This window comes from Halichoerus grypus, chromosome 2 (genome assembly GCF_964656455.1).
Source record: "Halichoerus grypus chromosome 2, mHalGry1.hap1.1, whole genome shotgun sequence".
Classification (NCBI taxonomy): Eukaryota; Metazoa; Chordata; class Mammalia; order Carnivora; family Phocidae; genus Halichoerus; species Halichoerus grypus.
Genome location: NC_135713.1, coordinates 167,384,065 through 167,408,873, shown reverse-complemented (window position 1 = coordinate 167,408,873; position 24,809 = coordinate 167,384,065). Strand labels below are relative to the sequence as shown.

The following is a 24,809-nucleotide window of genomic DNA, read 5'->3' as shown; positions in this document are numbered from 1 at the left end:
GCCGCGCCTCTCGATTGGCTGCGGAAGCCTGGGTACGTCGGCCTAGCGGTCCGCTCCCCAATCGAGCCCAAGGAAGGGGGCGGGGACTAGAGGTCCCGCCCCCACTGGCCCGCGGGTCGCGCGCGCTCTCTCGACGGACACCCCCACCACCGCCAGCGCAGGAGGGGGCTGGAGGGCCGGCAGCGTCCCGGGCCCGAGGCCGGTTTTGTGGCCTCACCTCGGGACGGGTACCCAGGTAGCTGGAGAGTCAAGAAGTCTGTCCCTCCCGCTTCCAGTGGACGACCCTCAGACCCTGTCAGAAAAGTTGTCTCGGTTGCCTGGCCTCAGGTGTCTCCCCAGGTTTGCCTTAGTTACCTGGCGCCCCAGCCTTGACCGGAAAGAGCGCGGAAGGGAGAGGTGAGTGGAGCGTTTTGTAACGAGGCTTGGTGGGTCGGCTCGCGTAGGCCCTGCGTGGGGGGTGGCCTGAGCTGGAATTTAGCCTCTTCGGAATCTCTCGTGTTTTCCTGGGACTGACCTCAGGGCCTGCTACAAGTTTACGGGAACGACCTCTAACAAGTATTAAACATGTATTAGGTATCTGGCACTGTTCCAAATACTTTATCTGTATTAACTCCTCTAATCCTCCTAAGGACCTGTGAAGTAGGTGCTGTAAATATCACCCTTTTGCAGACAAGAACCTGAGTCCTAATGAAACTGGCCCAATACCCCGCCGGTAGTAAATGGCAGAGTCGAGATTTCAACCCATACCACCAACTAACTACAGGACTGTATTCTCCTGTGGGCTTGAATCCCCTCCGTGAGAAGTCAGCTATTGAAGGTGGAATTGATTTTTGGAAACAGCCTAACGGTAAGTATTTAGAGTTTGTGATAAAAGTGTGTTCATTGCAACACTCACTGTACCTTATTTACACTCTGAAGTCTTAATGAATTTGGAAAAGGAAATCATGCAAAGAGGAGGAACTATAATCTGTCATGAACTAACTGTAGGGCTCTCAGGTAATGAGCTCTCAGGTGATGAGCTCCTGTGGTCTGATACCAGGGCCACTAGCCACATGTGATTACTGAGCACTTCAACTGTGGCTAGTCCAAATTGAGATGTATTATAGGTGTAAAATACGAACCGGATTTCAAAGACTTTGTATGGAAAAAAGAATATAAAATAATTTTTAAATCTTGATTACATGTTGAAGTTATATTTCAGGTATATTAGGTTAAGTAAAATATATTAAAATTAATTTCACCTCTTTCTTTTTACCTTTTCAATGTGGCTACTGGCAAATTTAAAATGACTTATGGGGCTTAACTTGTACTTCTACGCGACAGCACTGCTCTAGAAACATAACAGTCCCAGCCGGCAGGCACTATGGATAACAGTTGCTTGAATGGAAAACTGGAAGAAAGACCATGTAGGAGCACAAACTTGAGCCTGGGGTTTCCCAAGACTCAGCAGAGGGTATCCCAAGGTGTATGTACTTCTGGTCAATTAAAAAGATTCAACAAATAAAACAAGGGTGGGGAGTGGCAGAAACAAACAAAACAAAACTAAGTGCTACTGGTAAAAGCTTTTATCATAGAAATGTGTGAATTGGAATGCTTAGTCCTTGTTGCAGTTGGTATGTCAGATGCTAGTGAGTAGCCAAAACGATATGGTGCTTCCAGTAGCAAAGCAGGAGGGATATGGAAGGGTGGATGAGTGGGAAAATACCATTATAAATAGGTAACATAAATAGAATGTTTGTTGGTGTTATTTTGCATAATTTTTAAAATTTGGTGTTTTTCAAATTATAAAAATAATAGATACCTGTTATTGCAAGTGAAACAATGCAATGCAAAAATGTATTAAAGGCAAAGCGTCCCCCCTCCATTCTCCCTGCCTGAGGTACTCAATAGTGTGTACACCTTTGTAACATATCCATACACATACACAGATTCTGTACGTCTATTTACACATACATTTTTCTCCCCAAAATTAATACGTCAAATGGGGTCTCTGGGATTGAGGGCTAGTGTCTTTTTTTTTTTCCTCCACTTGTACTTACTCCTTTCTCCCTTCCATTTTTTTCACGTTCTCTTACACATGAAGGGGAAGAAGGCATTGAGTTCTTTACAAAAATGGCATCATTTCTTACACTTCTGCATTTTTTCTTCCTCATTCAATGTCTTGTACAGAGCCTTTTTTTTTTTTTTAAAGTAAACTACTCCCAACATGGGGCTTGAACTCATAACCCCAAGATCAAGAGTGGCATGCTCTACAACTGAGCCAGCCAGGTGCCCCTTGTATAGCGCCTTCTACGTCAACTGATACAGATGTAATTAATTATCACTTCATATTCCTTGCCGTTTTTAAAAAATAGGTTTTTTCTGTTCTAATTTGTAAGAGTTTTGTGTGATAGACCTTAACTGTCATCACAATACAAATTTTTTTTAGCTGTTTTTGTCCATTGACTTTATTAATGGTATCTTTGCCCCTACATATAAGACTTTTATTTTAAAGATTTTATTTATCAGGGAGAGAGAGAGCACAAATAGGGGGAGCCCGATGTGGGACTCGATCCCAGGATCCTGGGATCATGACCTGGGCCGAAGTCCGACGTTTAACCGACTGAGCCACCCAAGGGTCCCCATATAAGACTTTTATGCGGTCGAGTTGTTTATCTTTCCTTTAAGAGCATCTTGATTGAGTCATTCTTCAAATTTTTATGTAAATATGTTTTTCTTTTATAGTGCTTTCATTTTCTGTCTTGGTTTAGGTATCTCCTCCACCCCTTGATTGTAGATCTAATCTCCCAAATGTTCTAAAATTTTTAATGTTTTGACGATCACATTTAAATTCTTAATGTATCTGGAATTAAGTTTTGTATATGCTATGAAATAGGGGTCCAAATATTTCAAAACACTTGTACTTTTTTTTTAAGTAATCTCTATGCTTAATGTGGGGCTCGAATTTACAATCCCAAGATCAAGAGTTGCATGCTCTACCAACTGAACCAGCCAGGTACCCCAACACTTCTAATTTTTAATTTTAGGATTAGAGATTACTTATTTTGTAAAAATCCAAATACGTAACCCAAATCAGCAACTCTGAGACATATGCACCAGGCAGTTCTAAGTGAACTCAAGGATGAAACTGTGGAATTAGTAGCCCTGCTACAATGAATGATGTATGTGTGTATGATGTGTATGATGGGAGTACTGAACAAAGGAGGCAGTGTGACAACTGCTAATCAGTGGGGCTCCATAAACCGCAAAACTCATGGAAATAATATGTTCACAGAATATAAGCAAAACCAAACTATAGGGAGTAAGGTAGCATGTTTTGTAAATAATCATTCCGATTAATCTATTAGAACTCATCATAGCAGTTGTATTAGTTTGCTAGGGTTGCTATAACAAAGTACCACAGACTGGGTGGCGCAAACAACAGAAATTTATTTTCTCACAATTCTGGAGGCTAGAAGTCTGAGATCAAGGTGTCAACAGAGTTGGTTTCTTCTGAGGCTTTCCCATTGGCTTGTAGATAGCTGTTGTCTCCCTGTATCTTCACTTGGTCTTCCCTCTGTGTGTGTGTCTGTGTCCTAATTTCTTCTTTATAAGGACACCAATCATTGGATTAGGGCCAACCCACATGACCTCATTTTAACTTAATTACGTCTTTAAAGACTATCTTCAAATACAGTCACATTCTGAAGTACTGGGGGTTAGGACTTCAACGTATGAAAGCAGGGAGGGGGAGTGCAGTGGAGACACAATTCAGCTCGTAACAGGATTAATAATGCAGTGAGTATGATTTTATTTTGAAAAAGCTTTGACATGATTTTTACATTGAAAACTCTATTTAAAGAAGTAACTAAGGAATTGTGATTACCAATTTGTTAAATTAATGAACAAATGAACAAATCAATATATGGTAAAGAAACTCAGATGTAAGAAACAATGAGTAGAACTACAAAGACACTTTTCTAGAAGAATATAAGCATTGGTGTTAAGACTAATCTTACATTCTTAGAAAAGTTAGAAGGGAGTACAGCATAAAATATCCATACTGATACGTATATCTGATTTCTTCTAGGTAATGAAAAAGCATAGAGTTAAACTTAAAAGAGATCAGGTTGTATATAAAAGTATTTTTAAGTGAATTTCATGTGGATAAATAAAAGGTATTATATTTATAGGTCAGTAATTCTAAATGGGGGTGGAGGATGGCAGGAAAGAATGCCTTCCAGGGATGAACATATCAAAACTGAGGGGTGAAGATGGTGCTTTTTCAAATTATACTTTCTGAAACATCGATTTTCGGTCACCCCCTCTACTCTACCCTGAGAATCACTGCTATAGTGCCCCACTGATTATGAATAGAGTACATTAAAAATGTCCACATTTGATAAATGATTCAAGCTACACTTACATGATTATGGTCCCAAAGCTACCTAATATTTCCTAAGAAAGGGACCCTTAGTGACATGTCAACCATGTCCAAAAGACCTTAACCCAATATGCTGCTGTGACCAGAGAGACTATATAATGTTAGGTGACCTGAATATTAATTAACACTGGACCAGACACTGGACCAGTATCATAAAATCATCTACATCTGCCCTTTAAAAAAGCATCACAGAACTCTAAAGCGCCCCCCCCACAACCGAGAACCAGTGATTATAACCCCCTCATTTTTATATATAGGAAACTAAGATCCAGAGAAGTTAAAATAACTTGTGTGAAGACTCTGAGATAGTTATTGGTGGATCTAAGCACCAGTCTAATACTCTTAATTACTTTAGAAACCATTAATTCCTATTTCTAGTATTCAGAGTTTTTATCCAATATGCAGTTCTGGTCACTACAACTTTAAAAAAAAAAAAAATGTAGTAAAGCTAAAAAAATATCTAAAGAGAAACAAATGAGATAATCAAAAGGATTAATGTTACATTTATTTATTCATATCCCAGCCTTGTTCCAAAAAGGCTTGCAAAGATGCAGATAAAAAAAAGAAAATAAAGGTAGAAAAGGAAGATGGAATCAAGAATGTGGCTAGCATACAAAATATACAACATGAAGTCCTAAAGACTTGCTGGAAGTGGACTGCAAATTAGGCTCTAAGTGGCCTAGCATTGATATGAAGAGAAAAATACAGTCTGTTGAATATTTAGTGTCTTTAAGGTAAAACCAAACAGCGATTCAGGAAAAGCACAGCTGGGTCCAGGGGAAATTTCTCCCATGCATCCTTATACAGAACATTATGAATTGTAATGAACACCCTTCACAATATATCCATAGCAATTAAATTTCATAGGGATTTTCCTACAGATTGCCAAAGTACAATCCAGAAAAAGCAATTTTGCAGAGGCCAATAAAATGCCAGCTATGTACAGGGAAAATCTGGCTTAATCCAGGGAACAGAATTAATAAACACAAGTATACAGGGTGTTCCAGACTCTCTTTGGTCTGCAAAGAGAGATCAGAAATAACTGAAGAATAATAAAAATGAAGATTTTGAAGGGCTCCTGGCTGGCTCAGTCAGAAGAGCATGCAACTCTTGATCTCAGGGTTGTGAGTTTGAGCCCACATTGGGTGTAGAGATTACTTAAATACATAAAGAATTTTTTTTTTTTAAATGAAGGTTTTGAGAAGTTAAAGAAAAATGAAAAGAAGTCAGTAAAGGCCAGAAATATATACAAATTTAAGGTCCAGATGATTTTCCTTACTAAAGGAAAAGGTTCTTGAAATACATCTAACCTTAAATCTTAAGGCTGATGTCATGCCTCTTAATCCCTTGGTTTGCCCATCAGAAACTGAATCCTAGGCTATCTAGGGAAATGATCAGTTTAAGAATCTTGTCTTTTGAAGAGATTTTGTTTTGGAAAAAAATTCAATAGCTACCCCTATCAGCCCTAGAAAAGGCATTTAACCCACATTTGTTTCAGTTCCTTTTCCTCACATTAGGCTATTAGATTCAATTTTGAAATTTTTAAAAATTAGATTTATTACAGACTGGCTTTGAGCCCCCAGATGGTACGTTTTAGCTGCATATTTAGGGGTTAAAATGCCAGCTTATGAGACCTTTGAAAAACATTCATACTGCTTCTAACAAGCCTATTAAAAACACATAAATAGCACCTTGAGACCCCATGAAGTGTCATTATTGCTCAAGAAAGGAAATATGGCAGGGGCACCTGGGTGGCTCAGTCATTTAAGCATCCGACTCCTTATTTCGGCTCAGATCATGATCTCAGGGTTGTGAGACTGAGCCCCGCATCAGGCTCTGCACTGGGCATGGAGCCTGATTAAGATTCTGTCTCCTTCTGCCCCTCCCCCCTCTAATAAATAAAAAAAAAATAAAGGAAATATAGCAGAGAGACAAGGAATGGGAAAAGTAGAATAAGCCTCTGGCTGAAAGCTTCAGGGTATGAGCATTGGAGAAATGAAGCAAAGGAAAAGGTCAACACTCTGATCTGACATGTTGAATTGAGAGGTGGGTTGTATTCGTGGGGGGGAGGGGGAGGGCCAAGATTTGAACTCTGGCCCAACAAGTAGAACAGAATGGTAAGAGGCTACATATTAAAAACAAACTGGATCATCAAAGTGGTCATACTGAGTTGGCAGTGGAGGAAATTCTCAGGTTCCCAGATGGGCCCAAATCTACAGTAGAGGGGCTCAAGCAAGGCTGGGATGGACCAGGTAGGACTCCAGGTTACAGTCAAAATCCTTGAAAAGCATGGACTCCGATGGACTGGGCTGGGTAGCTTGTGTCTCCATGACAAAGTTCACTGGCTGCTTCCGTAGGAGCTCTGGGTCAAAGGCCACACCCCGAAAGAAAGGGTGGACCTGGAAGTGATGCAAGTAACGCAGACGATGGAGGGGATTCTGGCATAAGAGCTGAAGGCAAATAGATCATGAAGGATGAGGGACTGGGATAGGAAGGGGGCTAAACAGAAAAGCTGGAAAAGGAGAAGTTCATGAAGCTGTGGAGGGCAGGAAGAATCCTAAAGAGAATTTGAAAGAGAAACAGGCTAATTTGGGGGCAAAGGTGGGAATAAAGGTGCTGTATTGGTAAGAGAGTAGCACTGGCCCTCTCTCAGAAGTGACCTGTTATGGATGGGGAGGATATTTGAAGGATGAGGAACTCAGAACTGAAATTTAAAGTGCTGGTTAGAGGGCAAGTGGTGAGGTGGTACTTGATCAAGTTGGAGCACACCCCCATCCCAGCCAGATTATTAGAGAAATGGGGAAATAACACTTCAGTGATAGGGAAAGGAGAGAATGAATGGTTTGGTAGTCAAGAAGGAAAAAAGTGTTCACCCTTACCTCATGGAGCAGGAGTGAGAGCCCCTGGTTAAGAGAAGCTGGGATCTCAAAATCATAGTGGGTCACACTTGCCAACATGGCCACATGATCTCTCTCTGCAGCCACTGGGAACTGAGTTGGGGGGGGGGGGGCGGTGTCATTGCTTGGTAGGAATGAGGCAAGATTTCCTAAGGTCTTCTTCCCACTACAGGGCAAAGCTCCTCTCTCTGCCCAACATCCCTACCATTCTCTCACCTTACCAGCTGCCAGAGAGAAAAGCAAGACACCCAGGGACCACCAATCAGCAGCATGGTTGTAAGGCCCTCCACTCAGGACCTCTGGGGCTAGATTTGAAAGACAGTTGTCATTGACATCAATTGGCTAGATTCCTGCTATTGTTTACCCACCAGCTTTAGCACCTGTCTCACCCATGTATTGAAGAGTGCCACAGATAGTATAGGCTCGGGTTCCCTGGGCCAGGTGGCGGGACAGACCAAAGTCTGTCAGTTTCAGATGGCCTGTGAAAGATAAGGCAACAAACAGCACCACTCTGTTCCTCCCCTCATCAGCCATGACTTATTCCCAAACTGAGGGTCCTCTCATTCTGGGGCTAGGAAAAGAAAAGGACTTACCTCGTTCATCCAGAAGGATATTCTCCATCTGAAAAATCACAGGTGATAAGTTATTAGTCATCCTCTTCCTTTCAACCTTCTTTCATCATGTATACCTCCCAGCTGAGGAAGATGCCCTATTCAGCATTCAGGCCTATACTTTGATGGCCCTTGCCCAAATCCTTAGCACTCCTGAGGGCCCCAAGGTCAGCTGTTCTCAGCTCCCCACTGCCTTCTTAGACCTGTTGGAACTTCTTACTGAGGCCCCACTTCAGACAAAGAAAAAAGCACTTAACTCTACCTTCACATCTCGATGGATGATGCCCAAATCATGGAGATAGCCTGTGGATGACAACAAGTATGGGGTGTGCTAAAGCTCTCCTGTCTTTCCAGATTCCCTGGTAGTTCCCATCCCATTCCTATCCCTGTTCTTTGACCTCCAGAGTTAATATCAAATCTCTTCTCTCTGCCCCTCCCTCTTAATTCTTCCCTCATTTCCATTACCATTCTTGTTTCACTTACACAGCACCAGAACCAGTTCAGCAGCAAAGAGGCGGATGGAGGCCTCAGCAAAGCAGCCAACAGAGGACCACAGGGAGTAAAGATCTGTACTGCAGTAGCTGCACACTGCAAAGTATCAGAAGCCTAGGCAATATTTGGGGTTACTGTGCCTGAGCTCAAGGCATTTTAGGCCTCTTGCCCAAACTGATGCCACCTGTTGTTCCCTCTCCTTTTGGGAGAGAGAAGTGCTCTGAGAAGGGAAAGAGCAAAGGGAAAACAAGCCAAAGGGATGGGTAATCTCAGGTGGGGAGTACAATAGAAGGATTCTTGGAAATGAGAGGCCAGTCACTCACTAATGAAGAGGTGCCGTTTTCCCTGCCAGCTGTCCCCCAAACCGTGTACAAAAGGATGGTTGATCTGTCGCTAGGAATGAAGAAAACAAGAAGTTAGGAAAGAGGTCATTGAGGATCAAGGGAGCCAAGAAGTCAGGATTTACCTAGTTACGCAGAAAAGGAGCTGCTGCCCCACCTCTCAGTTCAGGTGAACTAAGTAGGGACTGCCTGCCTGGTAATCTCAAAACCAGCATGATACTGAGGAACACACCAGGACATGCTGGAGAGATTTCCATGGAAGGACCTAGAATTAACTGCTGATAACTACTTTTCCCAGGATCTACTTTGGTTGAAGCAGAGGGAGGGGGCAGAACCAGGAAGAGCAGGACAGTTGGACAGGAAAGGTACTTTCTCCACCTGTGGTTTAGTTCTTCCTAGGATCCATTCCTGGGCTCTGTGCATACCTGGATGCTAACCTCCTCTTTGCACTGCCTCAGGATGTCCCTCTGTAGGACCTTTACCTTGGGCACCACCTATAAAAGGAGAGGAGTGATGACTCCTACAGGTTGTTTATGCCTACCAAACCTTTATAGAACCAAGATTGGAGGCAGGGACTAGAGAATGATGTGGAAGAGTATCTAGGTCCCTACCTTCACTGCAAATACTGCTTTCTGGCCACAGTCTATCACCTTGAGGACCGTTCCGAAGGAGCCTTTAGCCACAAGGCCTAAAATCTGTACAGAGAAATGGAGAATAGCATAATTGAAACTCTGGCCATTCCTAGATGTCTCCCCAAGACTGAGACCCCTTCCAGGGACTGACCTACCTTCAGCTGGTGATGCCCCTTAAGGGGCCTAATGGGAAACTCCGGCAGAAAAAGGTTGACGAACTGAGGCACTGGCCACTCAGACAGAGGCTTCTCTGTTAGCAGCGGGGCTGGCTCCAGGGGCTCCTGGTGTAGGCACTGATGCCCCCGTAGTCCCCACAGCTCTTCCACACCTGACCTGGTAGTCCCCACACCTGACCAGAGGCTCTTCCAGCCTCGGACCCAGGGACCCCGGATGTTGCCACCCTGCTGAGAACCAAGGGAGCCACTCTAAACCTCTGCCCTTGAGGCATTACAAGTTCTGCCCATCTCAGAAAGCATACCCTCAAATCGCAACCTTAGGGATACGTTTTTGAGCACCAGGCAAAATTGCCATTACCCTTGCTTTGGGCCAAGGCCTAGATTTCCTGGATATGATTCAAATCCTCTAGGAAAGCAGTATTTGGACATTTTCCCTTTGAGGCATCGGAGATTCAGCCTGTGCCTCTTGGTATGGGGTTGGGATATTTTCACAGCATAGCCTCCTGTTCCACCTCCACAGTGGGCATCACTAACATTCTCCTCACCAGTCAGTTCCCAGGCCTTAAGACCATGCCCCCTTAACCTCCCCTAAACAGGCTGCCAGAGCCCCACAGCCTACCTTATGAGAAGCAGCCACCGGGGCATGTTGCCCCTGCCGACAGCTTACTGTTCCCATCCAAAGCCTCGGCCTCCTCTCCTCCTGCTAAATCTGCTGTCCCAGTTACATAAGCAACTCCTGCCCCTGATGCTACATGACACGTGAGCCCCGCCTCTTCTTGCCGTTCATGACTAGAGAAGCAACTTGATGCAGCCAAACCCCACCCTTATCCCCAAATCCTATCCCCCCACCCCAGTTATGAATAGGCTCATAGCCAGCACTAAAATGTGCAGAGACCTATTAGGAGGCCAGTGTCAAACCAGAGCTAGGAAGTACCTGTGATATAGTTTCACAGAGGAGGGAAGAGGCCATACTCACTAGAGTGGTAGCTAGAGGGTATGTCTTGGGTTGATAGGGAGGGAGGGACAGGTTGAAACCCATGCACTTAACACACCAAAAAAAAAAAAATCAAATTTAAAATATATATATTTTTTCTCTTTAAGTCGTTTTCTTACCATTCTTCAGGGCATACCCCAAGGGGACCCATGGCCAGCCCTGGCATCTATTGCCATCTTCCCAAGTGAACTTGGCACAGATTGAGAAGGGGCTGATTCCCCCCCAGAACCCTAATATACCTCTCATACAAGGCAGTGGAATGAGGAACAGGAGATCGGCTCCTCCCCTCAACTTTCTAACACAGAGGGAGAGCAGTTACACTTAGAAATATATATGTATGTATTTATATATAGGTCTATAAAAATTTATCACACTTGATCAGAACTGTCCCTCCCACCCTTTCAGTTAGCCCCAATGGAACCAGATCCTGATCCTGGGCCCATTCCCTGGGTCTTGCTCTCTTGATGCCTCTCTGGCCCTTGGCCTGCTGATCAGTGCGAGGTAGAACTCAGCATTATTATCCACTGTATTCTGCAGGGAACAGGCCAGCTGCTAAAAGAGCAGTGCCTCTCTCCACAGTACCCTGTGGGCTCCTGACCCCCCACAAATCCTGATAGGTAAAGGGAAATGCCTCCCACCCCACAAGTCCCTGGGGCCTGAGCCAGAGTCAGATCCTGTACTGCAGCCACTCTTGGATGCTGGATCACTTGCGCCTGCCAAAGATGGACTTCTTGCCAGGGTTCTTGTTGCCCACACTTAAACCGATGAGGAGCCGGGCTTTCTCCTCCTCTTCCTGCTGTTGCATGTTGAGGTCTGATTTAGTTTCTAGCTTTCCCCGGACCTCAGACCCTGTTGCAGGTTTCAGCCTTAACTTCTCTTTGATTACCTGATAGGTTAGAGAGAAGTAAAAAGGAAGGTAAATATTAGTGGTACAGGCAGAATAAATCAATGTGAACCAAGTCAATAAAGATTTATTAAGCTTACATGAAGACACAGCAGGGCAATTCAAATTATAAAACGATCTCTGCTTTCAAGAAGCTTACAGTCTAATTAGAACCCATTCTGGGGGTGCCTGGGTGGCTCAGTCGTTAAGCGTCTGCCTTCGGCTCAGGTCATGATCTCAGGGTCCTGGGATCAAGCCCCGCATCGGGCTCCCTGCTCAGCGGGGAGCCTGCTTCTCCCTCTCCCACTCCCCCTGCTTGTGTTCCCTCTCTCGCTGTGTCTCTGTCAAATAAATAAAATCTTTAAAAAAAAAAAAAAAGAACCCATTCTGAACTGAAGTTGTGTCAGCCCTCAGTTTCCTAAAAATCAACTGTTAACATATATGAAATACTCAGTAAACATCTAATTTAATCATCTGACCAAAGTCATGGAGAGGGTAGGGATATAAGTTGTTCACTTCATTCAGCTGCCCATCCCAAGGCTGCTTGTCCTACATATGTCCTACAATGAAATGCACCTGAGCACAGGATCTGTTTGCCAGCCCCTGCTAACCAAACAGCCACGAACTCTGCCGGGATACCTGGGCAACCAGGGCTTTGCGGCTGTCCCTCTTGACAGCCATGGCAAAGTCTAGCCATGTCCATGTATTGTTGTGGTACTCCAGACAGGGCAGCACCAGGTTAAGGTCACCCCAGTCCACACTGTTCTTCTCACCCTGCAAGGTGGGGGGAGGGGAGAGAAAAGAAGAATCAAAAGATGTATCAGCTGCCATTTTTAGTTCAAGCAATACCTGAGTCCAAGTCTAGTGCTTTCCTACAGCAGCAGTTTACAGATACTGATTTCCCTTTTACCTCATCCTGTAATGGTACTGATTCCTGAAGGCAGCAGAGGGAACAGATTACCCCCACGTACCAGCTTCACAAACTAGACTGCTGTGTCTAACTTTAATCTCTGGTCTTATCTGGTTCCCTTCCCACGCTGTTCTAGAAAGTACTAGGGAGGAGCAGACCTTGTAGCTGACACACAGAGGAACCTGTGGAATCTTTATGTAGATGAAGGAGTTGTTCATGGCAGCTCGCTCTTTCATCTTGTCAATATCATCCACAGGGTGCTAGGAAAGGCAGGAAAGGAGTGTGAGTCCCTGAAACCACCAGAAGAAACTTAGGACCCCAAACATCTCCATCTCCTTTCATCCCTGGAAAAGAATGAAGAAATCCCCTGCTGGGCCAAACAGAGAACCCCAGGACTCTCCCGTCTCTCCATCATCAGGGGCATGTGTGGTACCTCAGGTACTTTCCGAAATGACCTCCTGACGCCAGAACTCCGATTTAAGCCTTGTGCCACACCCTTTCCAGGGCCCAGTGGTGCTGCATCATCTGTTGCAATCAGCTGCCGAGGCTTCACCACTGGTATTCCTATGAAAAAGCAAGAATAGCAGCTGCTATCCTCTTTCTGAAGCTTTAGCTATCTCTGGGGCTGCTACCCCAGTCTTCTGGAGCTCCACCATAAAAGTTCTCACCAGTAGTCACCAGTTTGGACTTATCTTCTTCATCTCCAACCTCATCATCTTCCACACTTCGGCCAGGAAAGAAAAAACCCATTATTCTATGGAAGAACTGGTGTGTCAGCTGGATGGTGAGAGGCACCACATTTACCTAAAGAGGAAAAAGGCTGAAGAAGCAATTAAGCTCAGACATCATCCCTCAGTTTACCTACCCCTAATGTAGCATAATAACACAGATAGCTTTTGACTGCCCTTTGTTTCTGGATCCCCAAAGGACTGTATACTAACCTCAAAGTGTTCCTTAACAGAAATACCCCCAACAGGGGGCCGGACTTTGCTGAAGAGGCGGAGGGCCAGCTGTCTCCCAGACTGGCAGGAGCTCTGGGGCCGCAGGACTACCTATAGGATAAAGAGTGATAAATCAACCTTCAAATCCATTCAGACTAAGAGGAAAAGCAATGGTCTTGCTAAGCTGAGCAAGCTTTCAACTTCTCAGATCACCACACTGCTTCCCACACTGGATTTATGTGGAAGGGCCCTTACAAATGCCCTGTGTTAGGGGGTGGCTGGGTGGCTTAGTTAAGCATCCAACTCTTGATTTCCGCTCAGGTCACAATCTCAGGGTCATGAGATCTAGCCCTGTGTCGGGCTCCATGCTGATCACAGAGTCTGGTTGGGATTCTCTCTTTTCCTCTCCCTCTGCCCCTCCTCTCTCTCATTCTCTCTCTCTGAAATAAGTGAAATCTTACAAATGCCCTGTGTTAGGAAGCATGAGAATGGGGCAGGAATGGGGAAATAAGACTTGCCTTATAGACCGCATTGGGGAGAAGGTTGTTCATAGTGAACCAGCCCAACTCCAGAAGATGTTCTGCTGTGTCATCAGACTTATTCACCTATAAAAAGATTTCCCACCCCCCCGACCCCATATGCTATAATAAGCCTTTCTCAGGAGCTTGCTAGAGAATTGCTACATGTCCTATTTTCAGGTTCTCCATATGTTTAATCCCAACCTTTGGTATCCCTTTCAATTTCATACAATCAATTCAACCTTTAATCCAGTGTTTCTCATGGGCACTACTGGCGAGGGCACTGAGTGCCAGTAGCACTTCCCAGTCACGGTGATATTCAGAAATGGTCTCACATATTTCCAAACTCCTAGAGGGAAAGGGTGTGGAATAATGAATCATGTCCTCTCCTCCATGCCATTGGCTATTTATTGCAGGAAAGCTGAATGTCAGTATAGAATTAACAGTTTTATTCCAAGCTGGACTTGGAAGATTACTTCCCTCTGGGCCATATTTCTAGGGATAATCTTATTCAATGAAAGAAGCATTTGATCAAGCTCATCTAGATCTGTGTTATTTCATAGTACAAACGATTGTTCTAAGGGGAACTATGCTCATGTCTCTATCATCATTAATACCGTCATCAGTAATCATATAATAATTAGTCTGTTTGTATCTCTTTCTGTAAGTTAAGACTCCTGAGATAGGTCAGTGCCTCTCAATACAGCTGCCTTTGTATGACTGTATATACCCGATACCTTGCTGTAGAGGAACCGCTGCAGCTCCAGTTCAGCAATTCCTAGCTGTCCATCTTCCTCTGTCAAGCGCCATCGTGCCTGAGCAAAGTAAAACTCAGTGCGACGTACCACACTCACATCTTCTTGTTGCTTTCGCAACTCCATCTTATTGGCCTGTTGCAACTGGAAGTCCTTAAAACACCTATAAATGCACAGGAGGACCAAAGCCAATAAGGGTAACAGCATTTGGGTTAGGGTGGGGTGGGATGCTCTAGAATGATGCAGGAAGTAAACCCAGAGATGGACCTATTTTGGAACAGGTATTCCCTAAATTTTTTCCACTGGATTCATTGCTCCCACACCTGGGGCCTGGGAGAATAAATCCCATCTTTTAGTTCCACGGCTGCTGCTGCCTTTTTTTTTTTTTAAGTAAGCTCTACACCCACGTGGGGCTTGAACTCATGATCCTGCGATCAAGAGTGGCATGCTCTACTGACTGAGCTAGCCAGGCAGCCCCCACAGCTAATAAAGTAGTCTCTGCCCACTAACAAACCCCTACAATTGTATCTGCAATGGTGCTCCTTACTGATCAACTTCAAGACATTTTATTTTCAGTTCACCTGCATGTAGCAAGACCACAAAAGTGATCTTTCCAAACCATCTGGTTTTCTCCTTTCCTAGGAGGTACTCTAATGAAGAGCCAAAGGAAGGGCTCTTCTATTCTCAGTCTTTTGGCCAAGTCCAGCCAGGCTCATTCAGGAAGTACCCAAATCTACATCAGCCTTTGATGATGCACACTAGACCTAAAGACTATCATAACACGGGCAAGGAAGAGAAATCAACCCTAGCTGGGGCACTGGAAAAGGCAGAGAAAGAATGCTGTGGCACCTGATGAGGATATTAAGCTCTTCACTTTCTAGCTGTAGATTGGCCTTCTCCTGGTTTAGCTGCAACTGAAGCTTTTGGTTCAGGTCAAGCAGGTTCTCGTTCTTGCTGTCATCCTGCAAAGACTAGGGAGCCAGGGCAGAAGAAACTGAGAGGAGAGCTCCCTTGTCCTAGGAGAACACCCTCTCCTCAGACTGCCCCGGTAACTACCTTCATAATAGAATATATCTGCTTTTCCAGCTGCCGTATCTGAGCCACATGCTGCCGCACAGCCTCCTGCAAATGTAATATGCTGCTGCGCTGTTCCTCAGGATTGCTAGAGATCTCAAGCTGGAACCTCACTCGCTGCTTCTTCTCACTGTGCTCCTGAATGAATGGAAAAGGAAATGAACAAGATTTTTTAATAGACAAGTCTTGCAGTAAAGTGAAACAGAGAAAGTAACAAGGAATATGGATCTCTTCTGGAAAGCTTACCTGTATTTGTCACCATTAGTAGCAAGTCTAAGAGGCAGGCCCATGCAGTAGTAAAGATTTCACAGTAAGCCAGTCCCACAGGGTAGGGATGGAGGTGATAGTGGGGACTAGTTACTGTTTTTAGAGGCATCAAAGTGACTGAGTAGAGAACTGACTAAGAAAAACAACCAAGTAAACAAGCTCTACAGTCTCTGGAACACTCAGACCTTTCCTAGATAAGTGAAATTTCAACAGCTGCTATTGACTAACAGAGGATATAACCAACCACAAGGTCCTTTTTCAGTTTGAAGCGTGGCTTTTCTTACTGAATAAAGCACAAGGTCTGTGGGTTCCTGTGAGGCTAACTGGCATTCTATAAGGGCCCATGCTCACCTTCCGCTTAGGTTCTACATGGAGCAGCAGGTTGTTGACAATGTCCAGGATCATGGCATACTGAGCCGGGTTGGTGGAGATTTCCAGCTCATGATGAATAAGGGTAAAGGTATCCACAGCCCCTACGTAATTGTTAGCAGGCAAGTAAGAAACTCAAGGTTCTCTCTAAATATCTACCCCATCTTCTAACCTATATTTGGAACCATTCCTGTTAGTTAACCCCATAGAAACGGTGAGAGATGCTCATGGGAGAAATATGTTTGCTTATTTTAGAATCAAATAATACCCATTCATCCCAGTTCCCTCCAAAAATACAGTTTATTCTCTTATAGCAGAACTTACATAATGCAGAGCAAAGTGAAAACATTAATGCCAGTACACAGTGGGACTTCTAATAACACTACTGACTTAAAAGCACTAAGAAAGTAACTACTTTCACAAGTTCCCTAGTCCCCTTCTAAAAGCCTTTCAAGCCCTGAATACCTTCCTGTTTCTTTAGGAGATCTTCCTTTTCCTGGTTCTCATGGACCTCAGGTGGTTTAATCTGAGTTGCCAGCTCAGGATCAATGTCATGGCTGTAACTAATATAGTACATTCGGCAGCTACAGCGTGAAATGATCCGCTGGACTTGCTGGGCTTGTTGCGCCTCAGCTGGCTGGTTCCAATCTGGAAAGAGATGGGAAAGAGATAAGAGACATTCTCAATAGAGGTATTGTAAGAGCCTTCCGGCTATGTGTGATGTCTAGGGAACTCCAGACACTTGTTTTCAACCTAGCCTAACACAAAATGGTCCTACTCCAGCATATGTTAATCTTAAGAGTATGTAAGAAAATGCACATCTGCTCCTAACCACATGATGTAGAATAAGGGAAAGCTGACCTGTGGTGGTGGTAACCATGCCTCCCACTGCCTGCCCGCTCTCCATCAGCTCCTGCACAGAATCCAGACTACGCTGCCGGTGCTCCTCGATATTCTTTACCTGAAGACAGAGATACAGGTACCTTTAACTCCTAGCCAACTGGGTCCCAGATCTCTATGATGCAAGTAGTTATACTTACTATCCAAACTTCCACTGCCTGGAATAGCTTGAGGGATCTCCCAGGGTAGAAGACATATATGACTCTCTCCTGGCCCAAACCACCCAAATTCTCCAAAGCCAAATGAGTTACATGCACATTTGCCAGACCTGCAGGCCTGAGGCCAGAAAAGCAAGCTAGGTTAAAATTAAATCCTGTCCTACCTCACACCCATTAGGATGGCTACTATCAAAAAAAAAGAGAAAGTACCAAGTGTTGGCAAGGATGTGCTGAAATTGGATCCCTTGTGCACTGCTGGGGGTATGTCAAATGGTATAATGGTACTGTGGCAAATATGTCAAGCACAATTCCTCAAAAAATTAAAAATAGAATTACTATATGATCCAGCAATTCCACTTCTGGATATATACCCAAAAGAACTGAAAGCAAGGTCTGGAAAAGATTTGTATACCCATGTTCATATGGCCTTATTCACAAGAGCTAAAATACGGAAGCAACCCAAATATCCATTGGTAGATGAATGGATAAGCAATATGTGGTATATATATATATATATATATATATATACACATACACAATGGAATTCACTCTTAAAAAGGAAGATGCTAGGGGCGCCTGGGTGGCTCAGTTGGTTAAGCATCTGACTTGATTTTGGCTCAGGTCATGATCTCAGGGTTGTGAGATAAAGCCCTGCATTGGGCTCTGCATTATACGCAGAGCCTGCTTAAGATTCTCTCTGCCCCTCCCCCTGCCTGCCTCTCTCTCTCTCTCTCTCTCTCTCTCTTTCCCTCTCCCTTTCTCCCTCTCCTTCCCTCTCTTAAGAAAAAAAAAAAGATACAACACAGATAAACCTTGAAGAGATTATAGAAAGTGAAATAAGCCAGTCACAAAAAGACAAATGCTATATGATTCCACTTATATGAGGTACTTAAGAATTGTCAAAATTATAGAGACAGAGAAAGTACAATGGTGGTTGTCAAGACTGGAAAGGGGAGGTGGGGAGTTATTGTTTAATAGGTAGAATTTCAGTTTCACAAGATGAAGAGTCATGGAGATGGATGGTAGTAATGAACAACATTATAAATGTATTTAACACCACTGAACTTTACACTTAAAAATAGTTAAAACAGTACATTTTATATGTATTTTACCCCCACATAAAAAAAATTGGGGAAAAAAAATCAAATCATGTTAAGCACAAAAAATTTCATCAAAACCAATGACTTTCCCACCCACTTTGATATTCATGTGTTTGTATTCTTGCTGTTTTCTGTCTTCACTCTGACACTGTTGCTATGAATTCTTTTGACTCTCTCCGCTAAGCTGGAAGTCAAAATGGGTAATAGAATGAGTGATATGGGAAGACCATAAGCAAATCTGCCAAGTCACAAAAAAATTCATAAGAAAGGCAAGATCAAAGTCCCCTCCCAACTCAGTGAAGGAAACCATAAGCAAAACAAAAAGGCAACCTACTGAATGGGAGAAGATATTTGCAAATGATACGTAAGGAACTCCTACAACTCAACACCAAAAAAACACTAATCCAATTTAAAAATGGGCAGAGGACCTGAGTAGACATTTTTCCAAAAAAGACATACAGATGGCTAACAGAAACATAGAAAGATGCTCAACATCACTATTCATCAGGGTAATGCAAATCAAAACCACTTCACACCAAAATGGCTAGTATCAGGGCTCCTGGGTGGCTCAGGTGGTTAAGCATCCGACTCTTGGTTTCAGCTCAGGTCATGATTTCAGGGTTGTGGGATTGAGCCCCACATCAGGGTCGGCACTCAGCACGGAGTCTGCTCAAGATTCTCTCTCCCTCTGCCCCTACCCGTGCACAGGCAAGCACAAGCACACTTTCTCCCTCTCAAATAAATAAAATCTTAAAAGAAAAAAAAGAACACAAAGTCCCTCCCATCTAAGCCAAAAACATTCTATTCTAATGCTAATATCACAGCCTGGGGGGGGGGGGAAGGGTTCACATGCAAAAGAAGGCATGCCTAAGAGAAGGAGAGGCCCAGAAAATGCTAGAGAGATCTTGCATAGCTCATCCTGCCCACCTCTGCCTGAGTAGTTAATATCTTCTGTGCCTACCTCCTGAGACTACTGGTAAAGAACATGGTTTGCTTGAACCACAGCTGTAATATGATATATTACATGACCTCTCATATTACCAACAACCTGACCCTTATTTGGCCTGACATCTGATTAAATGATTACCTTGGATGTAATTACACCTGAGGTTGCTTGGATTGAGCCCTAAGGCTGTTGAGGTAAGAAGTATCAGGTAGGGAAGAGGGATTAGCTTTTTCCCCATGGAGTATGATGGCAAATGAAGTTATCATATTGGTGCTTAACAGATGTACCTGGATCCAGTAACTCATTTGGGGGTACCATGCCCAACACAATGTGGACACCTCACACCTGTGCAAGTAGTAACAATGCAGAATATTGGCTAGGTATCTTATAAACTATTAGAGCTCCCAGTAATTATGATATTATATCCTAGAAATTATAATGCAAATTGTTTTACTAAGCTGAAAAGAAAATCTACAGCCTGGTCCCTACCAACTGCTCACAATTTCACCATCTAACAAAACATTATCTTGACACACATTTAGACCTCCCCTCACATAACAACTTTTTTAAAATGGTATGATTATTTTCCATCTAAATGAAGCTTTGTATTTTTCAAAGCACTCTCACTAATCCTTTCAATAATCTTGTGAGGGGAGAAGTATTAACTCAATTTTACAAATAACGGTGACTCGCTCAAGGGCTTGTGGCTATTATAATAGCAAAGGTGGCATCTGACTCCTAGACAAGCAACCTTTCTATTCAACCATACTGCTTTGCTGAAATAACCAATCAACCATCTTCATGAATCAGAGAAAGGGCAGATAGAGAATTTATCTCAAGTTCTCAAACTTACTGCCTGTTTTCTTGGCTGCCCACTGATTAGTGTGATTTATTAGCAGGGGTCAGCAATCTTCTCAAAAGTAAAAAAGTTCCAACCTACTTTATTCTAGTGCTGGGAATTGAGAATTTCCTTTGCAATGAAAAAGAATAGCAAGAGGGACGCCTGGGTGGCTCAGTAGGTTGAGCGTCTGCCTTCGGCTCAGGTCATGATCCCAGGATCCTGGGATCAAGTCCCACATCGGGCTCCTTGCTCAGCGGGGAGCCTGCTTCTCCCTCTGCCTGCTGCTCCCCCTGCTCATTCTCTGACAAATAAATAAAATCTTAAAAAAAAAAAAAAAAAGGAAAAAGAATAGCAAGAGATTAAAAAAAAAGGCACTATGTGCTCAGAGACCACAAATCAGAGACTGCCTACAATTCCTACATTCAAGGTATTACCAGCTTCATTATTTTATTAAGCTGGTAGCAACAGGTACTATCCGGAATCTTGCAAGTAGTCTGCCGGAAGGAGCCAAATATGGAAAACTGGGACTATAATGGGCCTTCCCAGTCCCACTGACTAACCTCTAACCAGAGCTGTCGGCCATCCTGCTCAGTGGGGCTGCTTTCAGTGGTGGCAAAGTACTGCATGCCATCCAGTAGGCAAGTCCAGGATGTCTTCTGCTTCAACGTGTCACCATACCAAGCTGGATGGTGTTGGCACTGCAGCAGCTGAGCTTTGGCAGCTGACACAATGACACAGCCTTCTGTCTCTGCTCCACGAAGAACCATCTATACCATAGACAGAAGCAGAATCACAGCACAAGGGCCACCAGAGAAGGTGAGAAGGTTAGTGAAAGGATTGTACCAATGACTATAGCTGGTTCTAATTCTGGCTTACTGAGTGAATGCTATGGTTTTAGACATGAAAGTGATTATCCTGGATACCTGCTGGAAGGAATAATTTTTTGAGGCTCTGTCTGCTCATTCTTATTCAGTGGTGGGAGAAGGTGAACAAACCCATATTATGATCTAGCCCAACGTAGGGGTGCTCTGGTAAAGAAAAGTTACCTGGCAGTTAACCAGCTCAATAAGGCAGTTTCGGTTATATATGTCATCCGTCTGGCAGGCAGCAATGCCACACAACTGGTCACTCACACCTGACTCCTCTTCTGTGAACACTACAAACCTATCTGTCTCTTCAATCAGCTTCTGCAACATGTAGGCACCTGTCAGAGAAACAGGAAGTGGGAAAAAGTCATAATCTCAAAGGGATAGGGAACACATCTAGGGTCAAACTGATCTTCCTTCAATTTCTCTAGAACACATTCTCCTATCTGCAACTCCAGCTTACCCACGCCACCCCTTGATCCCTGAGGGCAAAATAAGGGTTGTTATTTTATTTTCCCTTCAATTTAACAGAAGAAATAGATTCCCAAAAGAAACTTAGAAATGCTATATAAGGGACTGCCTTCGGCTCAGGTCATGATCCCAGGGTCCTGGGATTGAGCCCTGCTCAGCAGAGAGCCTGCTTCTCCCTCTCCCCTTGCTTGCCTGCCGCTCCCCCCCCCCCACTTGTGCTCTCTCTCTGTCAAATAAATAAAATCTTTAAAAAAAAAAAAATACTAGCAGCATTTTTTTCTCTTAGGTATATCAACCTCTGAATTATTCTAGGATCTTTTTTCTCCCTTATATTTTTCACTTCACATTATCTTAAATGTTTGTTGACCACTCCTTTCCCCCATGAAACCACTTCCTTGCCATCAGTGCCACTGTGTTCTCATAGTTCTACTGCTTCCTTTGACTATGCCTCTAAATTCTTTTCTCCCAGGTCTTAGAAAATAAGTATCTCCTAAGGTCTATCCTTAACATGTTCCCCTCTCTTCCTCTTTCTTCTAATGAGTTTGTCTAACAGTGTGTTATGTTTAATAGCAGCCTCCAGAATCAGACTAGTCTGCCTGTATTTAAGATCCTATCTCTGCCAGTTTCTTGATTGTGACCTTTGGCAGCTTGCTTTAACCTGTGTCTCAGTTTCCTTGTCTGTAAAATAACAATAACTGTCTCATAAGGTTGTTGAATTTTTTTTTTTTAAGATTTTATTGATTTATTTAACTGACAGAGACACAGAGACAGCTAGAGAAAGAACACAAGCAGGAGGAGTGGGAGAGAGAGAAACAGGCTTCCCGCCAAGCAGGGAGCCCGATGCGGGGCTCGATCCCAGGACGCTGGGATCATGACCCGAGCCAAAGGCAGCTGCTCAACCAACTGAGCAACCCAGGTGCCCCTGTTGAGAGAATTTAATGCAACAACATATAGAAGTATTTTGCAGAGTACCTGCCACACAGTAAGCAACTATTATCTCCTTGACCTTACCTCTTAGCTCTATGCTGAAACTCCCAAAATCTTCAGCTCTAGTACTAAGCTTCTAGATCTCATCTCCAGCTGTTAGACATTACCTAGATATGCTACTTGTGTCACACATTTCATATGCAAAGTAACATTTCTATCTATCCCCTCATCTCCATTCCCACTGCCTCTACCAAGTTCAGGCCCCCATTACATGTTGTTGGGACGCCATAATAGTTTCCTTATCTGTCCCTCCACCTCCAGTTTCTTCCTCTCCAGTCCTCCTCCAAAGCACTGCCAGATTTATCTTCCTAAAAATTAAGTCTAATGATGACACATCCCTATTCAAAAGCCTTCTCAGTAGTTCACACTGTCTACTGAGTAAGAACCAAAACCTCCTTAGCCTTGTATGAAAGACCTTTGATGGTCCATGTGCAGCTTTCCTTTCTAGGATCTTCCCTCGCCCCTCATCTTAGCTACTCTTTATGCCAACTGAAACAGACTGTTTGCTCTCCTTTGAACATACTGAGCTTTACCAATTCTACTCCTATTCAGGATACTCCCTCTGCCTTGAATGCCCTTCCTCCCCATTTCCACAAGTTCAAACCATATTAAGCCTTCAAAGTCCAGCTTAAATGCTACTTCATCAATAAACCTTTCCCTGATTGCACTCCCTCTTTTTCACTCCAGTCAAGAACTCCCATATGGGGCGCCTGGGTGGCTCAGTTAGGCTCAGTCGTTAAGCGTCTGCCTTCGCTTCGGCTCAGGTCATGATCCCGGGGTCTTAGGATCGAGCCCCGCATCGGGCTCCCTGCTCTGCGGGAGGCCTGCTTCTCCCTCTCCCACTCCCCCTGCTTGTGTTCCCTCTCTCGCTGTGTCTCTCTCTGTCAAATAAATAAAATCTTTAAAAAAAATAACTCCCATATACTTTCGTTTCTCGCTTGTGACATACGTCACTTTTCACCTTGTTCTTGAACTCACCATGAACGTGCATTCCTCTGTACCTATTATTCCCTCTCCCTAAAATGCCCTCTCCCTTCTCCTTGACTGTTGAACTCTTACTCATCTTTTAAGACCCATCTCAACCATCTTTTCTGGGAAGCCTTTCTAGACTTCCTTATGCTGATTTAAATACTTTCTTCTTGAACATTCTTACAAAGCATTTTCATAATGAAATAATAATTTACATGTCTACCTACTAGTTTCTGAGCTTTCCCTCATCTTTATATCCCTAATGTCTAGGGTTATGTCTGGCACATTATAAATCCTCTATAAGCTAAAATGAATCTATGAATGAATGAGTGGTTGAGTGAATGAACGAACTAATCTTAGCTCATCCAGAGATGATAAACTAGTTGTTGCGGCAAGTAGACTTTCATTTTATCTCTCTCACTGAACGCAGCGCAGTGCTTTGTGCCTGTTAAGTACTCAATATTTGTTGACCGAACAAATTCATCAAACCACAAAACAATTCTTTAATCCCTTCTTTCCCTTACTCATCCTGTTTTGACCTATCACTTCTTCATGATCCTCTTCTCTTGGCCACAGGATCACACCCTTTAAATGCCTATATCATTGCTATGTAAGACTGAGGTGCTGGGGCGCCTGGGTGGCTCAATTGGATAAGCGTCTGCCTTCAGCTCAGGTCATGATCCCAGGGTCCTGGGACTGAGTCCTGCATCAGGCTCCCTGCTCGGAGCCTGCTTCTCCCTCTCCCTTTGCCCCTCCCCTCAGCTCCTGCACACTCTCTCTCTCAAATAAATAAATAAAATCTTAAAAAAAAAAAAAAAAGACTGAGGTGGCCTAATATGGAAAAACAATAGTTTTCATCTCTACATCTAGATGGAACATCTGTGATTTAGTCCTTCCCATTTCCTGTCCAATCCCATGTACATATTCTACACCTAACCCTATGAAGTCTCATCTCCCCCAGCTTACCTCCTGATGACCCCTTATCAGGCTGTCCACTAAAGCTGGGAGTGTTGACGGGAGGTGGGGCTGGGGCACTGGTCAGAACACTCTGCTTTGGCTTTTTAGCTGGCATCTGGGGTTCAATCTTTAACCCCTTCAGGGCCTCAGTAGAGAGATTACGTTTGAGTACTGCTGCCTTTTTATAGCCATCATATAAACCAAAGGCAATGTCCCGATTGGTGGTTGTCCAGGAAGCCCGTAAATCTACCAAGTGCAGCTGGTGTGTATGAAAGGCAGGATCCCCAACTCGAGTAGAGAGCTCCTAAGAAACAGGTAAAGAACCACAAGG

General features: G+C 43.8%; 2 protein-coding genes and 1 long non-coding RNA gene across 10 annotated transcripts in view; 1 reads left to right on the top strand and 2 right to left on the bottom strand.

The window, feature by feature from the left end:
* The first annotated feature begins 102 nt into the window (after positions 1–102).
* The window catches only part of LOC118554489 (uncharacterized), a 32,104-nt gene continuing 7,397 nt past the window's right edge, over positions 103–24,809 (top strand). The window contains exons 1-3 of one of the 2 annotated variants that reach the window (XR_004926499.2): positions 103–396; positions 670–847; positions 15,660–16,223. This is a non-coding gene — a long non-coding RNA (uncharacterized LOC118554489). Of the gene's footprint in view, positions 397–669; positions 848–15,659; positions 16,224–24,809 lie in introns of those variants that run through there. The other variant, XR_013446082.1, reaches the window with a different exon arrangement.
* Positions 3,410–10,384, bottom strand: RSKR (ribosomal protein S6 kinase related). 3 transcript variants are annotated; one of them, XM_036122037.2, is made up of 12 exons: positions 10,192–10,384; positions 9,552–9,800; positions 9,376–9,459; positions 9,190–9,258; positions 8,747–8,816; positions 8,415–8,519; positions 8,194–8,234; positions 7,914–7,941; positions 7,710–7,799; positions 7,537–7,625; positions 7,303–7,413; positions 3,410–6,873 (listed from the first exon to the last, which is right to left on the bottom strand). In XM_036122037.2, the coding sequence occupies exons 1-12, from the start codon at positions 10,246–10,248 to the stop codon at positions 6,652–6,654; spliced, it is 1,215 nt and encodes a 404-aa protein (XP_035977930.1). In that variant the 5' UTR covers positions 10,249–10,384; the 3' UTR covers positions 3,410–6,651. The 3 variants fall into 3 exon arrangements, with proteins under 3 accessions (XP_035977930.1, XP_035977931.1, XP_035977933.1); XM_036122038.2 differs by having other exon boundaries at positions 9,552–9,797; XM_036122040.2 differs by lacking the exon at positions 8,415–8,519 and having other exon boundaries at positions 10,192–10,383.
* The window catches only part of BLTP2 (bridge-like lipid transfer protein family member 2), a 28,633-nt gene continuing 14,462 nt past the window's right edge, over positions 10,639–24,809 (bottom strand). For 3 of the 5 annotated variants that reach the window (XM_078068132.1, XM_078068134.1, XM_078068133.1), the window contains exons 24-39: positions 24,488–24,782; positions 21,275–21,432; positions 20,789–20,995; positions 17,145–17,244; positions 16,749–16,931; positions 16,266–16,387; positions 15,630–15,785; positions 15,423–15,544; positions 14,556–14,736; positions 13,815–13,905; positions 13,301–13,407; positions 13,028–13,163; positions 12,793–12,923; positions 12,518–12,619; positions 12,089–12,223; positions 10,639–11,452 (exon numbers count right to left, since the gene is read on the bottom strand). In XM_078068132.1, the coding sequence (XP_077924258.1) occupies positions 11,270–11,452; positions 12,089–12,223; positions 12,518–12,619; positions 12,793–12,923; positions 13,028–13,163; positions 13,301–13,407; positions 13,815–13,905; positions 14,556–14,736; positions 15,423–15,544; positions 15,630–15,785; positions 16,266–16,387; positions 16,749–16,931; positions 17,145–17,244; positions 20,789–20,995; positions 21,275–21,432; positions 24,488–24,782 (2,409 nt within the window). In that variant the 3' untranslated portion in view covers positions 10,639–11,269. Of the gene's footprint in view, positions 11,453–12,088; positions 12,224–12,517; positions 12,620–12,792; positions 12,924–13,027; positions 13,180–13,300; positions 13,408–13,814; positions 13,906–14,555; positions 14,737–15,422; positions 15,545–15,629; positions 15,786–16,265; positions 16,388–16,748; positions 16,932–17,144; positions 17,245–20,788; positions 20,996–21,274; positions 21,433–24,487; positions 24,783–24,809 lie in introns of those variants that run through there. The other 2 variants (XM_078068135.1, XR_013446081.1) reach the window with 2 other exon arrangements.

Coding starts and splice junctions, on each gene's coding strand:
- RSKR (XM_036122037.2), bottom strand. CDS start 10,248: ATGGGAACAGTAAGCTGTCGGCAGGGGCAACATGCCCCGGTGGCTGCT. Junction 7,800..7,913: donor TATCCTTCTGGATGAACGAG/GTAAGTCCTTTT, acceptor TATCTTTCACAG/GCCATCTGAAACTGACAGAC. Junction 7,414..7,536: donor TCTCTCTGGCAGCTGGTAAG/GTGAGAGAATGG, acceptor CCCCCAACTCAG/TTCCCAGTGGCTGCAGAGAG.